The sequence below is a fragment of the Nicotiana attenuata genome, unplaced genomic scaffold (assembly GCF_001879085.1).
Source record: "Nicotiana attenuata strain UT unplaced genomic scaffold, NIATTr2, whole genome shotgun sequence".
Taxonomy (NCBI): Eukaryota; Viridiplantae; Streptophyta; class Magnoliopsida; order Solanales; family Solanaceae; genus Nicotiana; species Nicotiana attenuata.
The window spans coordinates 83,037-91,249 of NW_017671804.1; the positions used below are offsets into that span (position 1 = coordinate 83,037).

General features: G+C 35.0%; 1 protein-coding gene across 1 annotated transcript; it reads right to left on the minus strand.

Annotated features, from left to right (window-relative positions):
• Window positions 1-5,331: 5,331 nt before the first annotated feature.
• LOC109210325 lies at window positions 5,332-8,005 on the minus strand. Its single transcript, XM_019373724.1, has 3 exons — window positions 6,689-8,005; window positions 5,824-6,052; window positions 5,332-5,730 (listed from the first exon to the last, which is right to left on the minus strand). Exons 1-3 carry the CDS (start codon window positions 7,534-7,536, stop codon window positions 5,563-5,565), a joined length of 1,245 nt encoding a protein of 414 aa, XP_019229269.1. The 5' UTR covers window positions 7,537-8,005; the 3' UTR covers window positions 5,332-5,562.
• Between the last annotated feature and the right edge of the window lie 208 nt (window positions 8,006-8,213).

Genomic DNA, 8,213 nt, shown 5'->3' on the forward strand with positions numbered 1-8,213 from the left:
GCGACACATCTAAGGGGAGGTGCCTTGGTGCATGCTATTTATCGATGATATAGTGTTTATTGACGAGACGCGAAGCAGAGATAACGCGAGGTTGGAGGTTTGGAGACAGACCTTGGAGTCTAAAGGTTTCAAATTGAGTAGAAACAAAACAGAATACTTGGAGTGCAAATTCTGTGATGGACCATGAAGCAAACGTAGAGGTAAATCTTGATGCTCAAGTTATCCCCAAGAGAGCGAGTTTTAAGTATCTTGGGTCTATTATCCAAAGTAACGGGGAGATTGACGAAGATGTCGCACATCGCATCGGAGTAGGTTGGATGAAGTGGAGGCTCGCTTCCGGTGTTTTATGTGACAAGAATGTGCTGCCAAGACTTAAGGGGAAGTTTTATAGAGTGGTGGTTCGACCGACTATGCTGTGTGGGGCTGAGTGTTGGCAAGTCAAGAACTCCACGTGCAGAAGATGAAAGTAGCAGAGATGAGTATGTTGCGTTGGATGTGTGGGTGTACCAGGAGAGACAAGATCAAGAATGAAGTTATCCGAGACAGAGTGGTAGTAGTCTCCGTGGAGGACAAGATGCGGGAGTCGAGGTTGAGATGGTTCGAACTTGTTAAGAGAAAAAGCATTGATGCTCATGTTAGGAGGTGTGAGATGTTGGCCATGGCGAGTTTGAGAAGAGTTCGAGGTAGGCCTAAGAAGTACTGGGGAGAGGTGATTAGATAGGACATGGCGCTGATTCAGCTTACTGAGGACATGACCCTTGATAGGAGGGTGTGGAGGTCGAGGATTAAGGTAAAAGGTTAGTGGGTAGTTTTTAGTTGCTCACCGGTAGTCTTAGTAGCACACATGTCCCTTCTTAGATTTTTATTACGTTATGTGGTTTTGTTCACCTCAGGTATTGTATTCTCTATTGTTATTATTTGGTACTGCTTAATCTTTGTCTCTCCCTTTTTCTTTTATCTTCCCTCTTTCTTCCTTTCTTGCTTTCCTCTTTTTCTTATTACCCTTCCTGAGCCGAGGGTCTATTGGAAACATCCTCTCTACCTGTTAGGTAAGGGCAAGGTCTGCGTACAGACTACCCTCCCCAGACCCCACCTGATGGGAACATACTGGGTTTGTTGTTGTTGTTGTAATTAAATTAGGACATATAAAATGAATATTGATGGTGATGAACAACTGTACCATATGTTTTGTTGACGAGGGTTGTTTTTGCAACATATTTTGTCAATTCATAGAACTTGATAAGTTTCCAAATTATAAAAGTTGTCTTGATGAGATGCATATGGGGTGAAAAGTGTGGAAGGAAAAGTTTGGGGGTGGGGGTTATTTGTAAAATATATAGAATAAGATCTTTGCTCGATTGAGTAGGACTTGAAAATATAGTTCATCCCTTTTTAATATCAGAAAATAGATGTAACAGAGATTGTCGATCAACCATGTATAAAAATTCACTAAAGAAAACCGCCCTCCATTACCCTAGCATGTGTTTGTATGAAAAAGATAGAAAACCCCACATACTATTATCTCACTAGAAATAGATAGCATATCTCTACTTTTCTAGTTCAACAGATAACATCTATTTTTGTGAAATTACCTTTTTATAGGTTTTTGTGTTTACAGTCCCAAAAGAAAGGGTCTTTTCCTTTTTCCTGTATTAGGAAATGGATAGGAAAAAAGAATTTCACTTTTAAAATACTTATAAAGTATTATTGGAAATGCTCATTCCTATATTAATTAAAAATACACTGTAATCTTTTTCCTGCAGTGAGTAAGACGTGAAACAACAATTCATGTTAGCTGTTAGCACACTTAATTGCGGAAAATGAATAAAATGGTAAATACCGTGCTTTTGAAACAGGTATATGTGGTAACTATATGTTTGACTGCAGCTTCAGTGACGAAGTCATGACTTCTATCAAAACATTTAGAATATAAAAAAGTAAACAGACAATAAATTTTTAGGTTGTATTAAAGAGCATTTAATATCTACTATATACAAATCAAAAATAATTTTAACATTATATATAGTATATTTTTTCAACAAAATTATTCAGGTGAAACCCTACACCCCTAGCTCCGCCCATTCATCCGAAAATTTTCAGATTTTAAAAGGTCATACAAATTGTCTGATCAAAGTCCAATGGCGAGAAATCTCTATTGACCCCAAATCTCGGCGATAGGCAACAGAATAACTTGTCTCTTCTAATGTTTTTCATAAGGTCTCGAAATCAATATTAGTTACTTTTTTGCAAAACAAATATGTGATTGTGCAAAATACTCAAATTAAATTAACAAATATCTACAAGGCAAAAAAAAAAAAAAAAAAAAAAGAGTAAAGAAACTAGAAGTAGAGTTTAATACATAGAAAAGATGATGCAGTAGATTGGAATCTGCTTTTAGGAAAATGTGCAATGTTTGTATAAAGAAGCAAGCAAAATTTTATGGTGAGAAGATACTTCATGTCTTCTCACGTTACCATGTCTAACATATGTGTGACATAGTCATGGGAATTCGATCACCAAGAAATTAAACCATCTTCGCTCTACTATATATATATATATATATATATATATATATATATATATATATATATATATATATATATATATATATATATATATATATATTATCTCAGTAATGTACTACTTAATGAAATATATATATTTATATATATCGAATGTATGTGTGAATTGTGGTGGGATGAACAGAAATTCTACACCTATAATCAAATGTTACAGGTTCAAGTCTTAACTCCTAAAAATAAATAAAAATCCTTATAAGAAATGTTTTCTCTTTTAATGGACCTATGCGACGTGAATTTGAATTAATCGTGATATCAGACAACGAGTGACAAATAAAAAAAGAATATGTGTATATGTGTGTCTCTTGATGTATTATTAACTATAGAAAACATTGAAGAAATTCTTTAAAATTTTATGTACATGTTAGTTCGCACATCATCCTAATGTGGAGCTTTTGGAGGAGAATTTTCCATGTACCACCACCATGCCCCTTGTTTTTATTATTATTATACTTTTAATTATTACGTACTACCTAAATGGTGGTACTATTTTTAATTGAATATATTACCTGTCAGCTTATCCAGCTAAAGGATTCCGTGGTCCTTTTATAAAACAAAAACGCTGAGTAACAAGTGTAAAAAATTGAACTTATTGAGACTCAGGTGTGTTTGGTATAACGGAAAATATTTTTCGTGGAAAATATTTTTTTTGGAAAACAAGTAGTAATCTTATTTATTTTTTGGTGTATGGTATGCAAATTAAGAAAAATGACTTCTCAAGAATATTCATAAATAATTTCGATAAACATGAAGTCATAAACTTTCAAACCAACAACTTTCCTAATCCACAAATTTCATAAACTTTCGAACCGCTAAACTTTTGAAACCGCGGAATTTCGAAACCGTAAACTTTATAATTTCTAAACCCGTAAACTTCCAAACACATAAACCTCCGAACTCATTACTTTGGTACTTGTAAAATTTTGAACCTTTAAACCGATAAAAAAAAACTAAAACTGGAAAATATATCTAAAAAATATTTTTTTTCGGGGGGTGCGGGGAGGGGGGCAGGGGGGGCCAGAAAAATGAAAAAAGCAGAAATTTGAAATTACAAATAAAAGGTAAAAAATTTTTTTTTAGTCCGGGGGGGGGGGGGGTTGGGATGGTGCAGAAAACGAAAAAACAAGAAATTTAGTAAATTAGCAAAAAAAAAAACTAAAAGATTACTTTTTTGTCGGGAGAGGGGAGGGTTGGGGTGAAGGGTGGGGTGGATGGGGTAGTAGGGTGGGTGGTAGCAGAAAAACTGAAATTTAAAGAAAAGCCTCTTTTGGAGAAAGTGGGGTGGGTGGATTGGTGAGTGTGGGGAATGTTGAGAAGGAGTTCTGGAAAATGTTTTTCCTTCTCTTAATAAGGAAAATATTTTTCCCCATTGGAGGAAATGAGTTGATAAGAAAAATATTTTCCAAAACATTTAAGTCAACCAAACATGAAAAAATTGAAAAATATTTTCCGGAAAATGTTTTCCTTCGTACCAAACACACCCTCAATGCACATGCATCAAAGTGATAAGTATTTTATATAGAAAACAGAGGGTAGGTTCTAAGTTTGTTTCCTAAATCTCATTATTTGGTAAATTTTCATCTGATTTTCGATTAACTTTTACTTCTTGACCGTATAAGTCAAACCTTGCGTTATGTAACAAAATTATAACACCACCCATCCGGCTGTTCACCTCAAAATCTAAAACCAAAACCAAAGAGTAATACAACAGAGGTAACAAATCCTAATCCACGCAAGTACTATGATTAGATAATTGTTTGAGAAAAAAAAAAAACAAAGATGTTTTATCTCTAAGGGATGTGGTAGAAGAATATGATTCTTTAATTTTACTGTTAACCAGAAATAATGATTTAACCTAAGAACAAAAAAATTCTGGTAGAAAACGTATCACCTTTAAAAAAATTTACACTAATACGAATTCAAATTAGTCGAGTTATTAAGTTCAGAATATAACATGATTTTTTTTTTTTTTGATGTTAATGTAACTTGTGAGTGATATATGATGATGTCGTACGAGGCAAGCAAGGTGTACTATACTTGGGTCCAAGCACAATAATGAAGGTTTCTTGGTTTATTTTCACCCACGAAAGAACATCTATAATGGCTTAGCACGAGGCTCCTACCGCCCCACATTATTAACCTTCTTTAATAGACCCTAAATAGTTTCATAGTTTAAATTTAGTGTTATCGCATATTTTACGTAAAATGGCAAAAATAATAAATTACTATTATTAGAATAAGAAGCATTTATAGTGAGAATTCTTAATTAAGAAATAAAAAATACATCAATAAAACCAAAATTTTAATCGATAACATATGGAATACAATAATAACTCCTAGAAGAAAAAGAACACTTTTTTAGTTTATGCTTTTGATGCGAGCATATATTATATGACCAACTAGTCTTTGATCGAATTTACAGCCAAATCTCTCTGTTACAGCCTCGTTTGTACCAATATGTTTTTGCTTTTATAGTGAAGTACTGTTATATAGGACATATATTATAACATCACATAAAAATTGGTTTCGGAAAAGACTTGACTTTTGTAGTGAATGGCTGTTACGTAGAAGATGCTGTTAGGCTGTATACATAATTCTTCACTAAATATGAGTGTTATCTTATCTCATCGAGGATTTTTTCTTTTTAAAAAAAAAAAGGTAACTGTCACAGTAGTAGCATTTAGCTATTATAGGTGAATTAATCCTCCATCATTTTGGTAGAAAACACAGAAAGTGAAATAAAAAGGTTGAAACTAAAGGAGAAAAAACCTTCATTTTCGCTGATTTACATTTGATGAAGGGGCATATATACAAGTTACAGTTGTGGTTAAGTAAACCTCAGAGTAGTAATATTACACTCAACCACCGGCTTGCATTTTGCTTGCCGGGGTGGCCTAGAAAATAATATTTTATACTTTGGCGTAGTAAATTTACATTTACCAAACTTGTTACATGTTGTAAAACAAAATAAAAAGAGAAACTTTCAATAATAGTTAGTGTCACAAAATTTTCCATCCATCTGATTTTGTACTGCTTTGATAGCAGCAACTCTAGCAGCAGTGGCAGCTCTGTTTGCAGCCATCACTGCTTTGTTCACTTGTTCATCCACCCTCCTTAATTTAATTGCATTCTCTGCTGCCTTTCTAGCAGCCTGCAAAACCCACATTAAGCATCAGAAATTGACAATTCATAAAGATTGAGCAGTACCATGTATTAAATGAGCAAAATAAAGTAATTTTTTTACCTGAACAGCTCGAAGGACAGCATGAGTAAGTGGGGGTAAAGGAGTTTTCAAATTGCCTGAATCCCATTCCCCACATCTTGTGTCACCATTTCTAAATGTGTACATTCCGTAGCCTTGCTTGCGCCCTTCATGCCATGACCCTTCATAGCAATGTCCATTTGCAAAGTGATATACACCAAAACCATGAATCTTGTCTCCAAAATATTCCCCTGCATACCGATCCCCATTCCTACGAAAACAGCCACAAGATTCGTCAGCTCAATGATCTAATTCAAAAAAGATCCAAAATTTGAATTTTATGGGTTTCTACCACAAGTCACTTCATTTACTGTGTTCAAATCTAAATTATTAAGTTAGTACTTATTTAGCGGAAATTTTTTAACATTTATACATGATTTGACCCGAAGCTATTGAATTCCACAAGTTGATCTCAATAAAGAAGATAAGAAGACAACATCATGAAACAGGATGTGGCATTTTTAGCACAGAGGAAAAAAATTCAGCTTCTTCCATGAAGTTTCCTCTCAATCAACAGGTTGTGTTGTATGTGCCTCATAAAACACACATTTTAAAGTTGGGTGCAAGAATTGGTATGCTCTCATTAGGCAACATGACAGAAAATTACATAGCCAAAACAAGAAAAACACTGTAGCTGAGCTGTCCAAGTTGATTTATCACGTAATTTGTTATTCCCACTCAAAATACAATAACATTGGTTATTAGTTTTGAATTCATTGTCCTACACAGCTGTCTCTCCTAATCCATCACTAACAAACAACAATCAACAGTCCCAAAATAGTAAGCATGAATCAAAAAAGCATCCAAGAATTACAGCATCACAACACAAAAATTGAACTTGTTTTACCTGAAATGGTAACAACCGAGGCCATGTTTGACAGCACGTTTAAATTGACCAACGTAACAGCTACCATCAGAGCAAGACTGAGACCCAATACCATGACTTTGACCATTACACCATTCACCAGCATAAGTATCTCCTGTATAGAATTTGTAAACACCATAGCCATGTCTCAATCCTTGCCTATATTGCCCTCTATATTTACTACCCCTAGCCCAACTCTCTATCCCATAACCATCATATTTCCCATCAACCCAATCACCCTCATACCTTCCATGCACAAAATAGTTGTAAACTCCACTACCATTGCACTTCCCTTTGTGATACTCACCCTCATAGAAATCACCATTGCTGTATACCTCAACTCCTTCCCGGTTCACTTTCTCAAAGTTCCCTTCTTTGTTTGTTTCCCCAATGAACCACTTGACCGGTTTCGACTGGTTTCCTGATAACCCGAGTTTTTTCCCGTATTCTTCACTTAAGTGTTTGAAAAAAATGTAACCTTGGTGAATTGACTGTTTTTTCTTGCCAGCTAAAAAAAGAAGAACCGCTACGAAAATTAAAGCTAACAACAGATTCTCTGAAGTTGGTATATCATCCCTGTTAAAGAAAACGAAAAGGGTGTAAGTAGAAACCGCTAAAATCGCAAGAATAGGAGCTATCCTAGACGGAGCCGGTCGAACCGGTATTGAACCGGGTTTATGCGGCTTCTGCTCTTCAAGGTCCGGTTCATGGTCAACTCCAAGTTCGTTGATGGAGTTAAGGCTGTGGATTGACGAACGGATAGTTGGAGATGACCGTAGAAGTGAAGACTGAGTCCTCGTTAGCTTCCCCTGGCTTTTCTGACTGTCCATTTTTGAGTATCGTAAAATCTCAGCCGTTGAATCTTTTCATCAAACTCTTTACTATCCCCTTCGGCTTCATTTCTCAGGCCAGAGGAGGCGCAGGATAAGAAGCTAGTTAACTACGCAGATTAAAGCAGTTTTTTTAAATATTTTTTTTGAGAGAGAAGTACAACTTATATAATTTGAGAGACAGAGATGAACAAGGAGAGATGAGAGTGGACCGGTTTTTATGGGAGATTGTGGAGGCACTTGGATTTAACGTCAGGCGTTGATTTTAATATTCAACGGTTGGATCTAAAGGAATATTTATAGCCGTTGATCATAGTTTTCTTGGAGAAGTTCCCGGTTTTGACGGGGAAGATTTGGTCGTTGGGGATCTAGATTCCACCTTTTCCCGCTTTATTCACTGTGGCAGGCCGGCACGTGCCAACACCACTGTGTAACTTTCGAATTTAAATTTCTAAGGGATTAATTCATTAAAGTTAAAAACTTTTTAATTTTTTTTGTTTCTCTGAAGGAGAAAACAATGGTGTGATTTGTCAGTACGATTCTGATCTAAATGACGCTTTGACAACTTTAGGGACGTCCGTTAGTTTTATGTGAACTTATTTTTTTTTAATTTATATCAAAAGAATAATTTATTTTTATATTTAGACACAATATATTTATATGCAATAATTTATAGT

Coding starts and splice junctions, on each gene's coding strand:
- LOC109210325 (XM_019373724.1), bottom strand. CDS start 7,536: ATGGACAGTCAGAAAAGCCAGGGGAAGCTAACGAGGACTCAGTCTTCA. Junction 6,053..6,688: donor CTCGGTTGTTACCATTTCAG/GTAAAACAAGTT, acceptor CTGTTTTCGTAG/GAATGGGGATCGGTATGCAG. Junction 5,731..5,823: donor CTGTCCTTCGAGCTGTTCAG/GTAAAAAAATTA, acceptor TGGGTTTTGCAG/GCTGCTAGAAAGGCAGCAGA.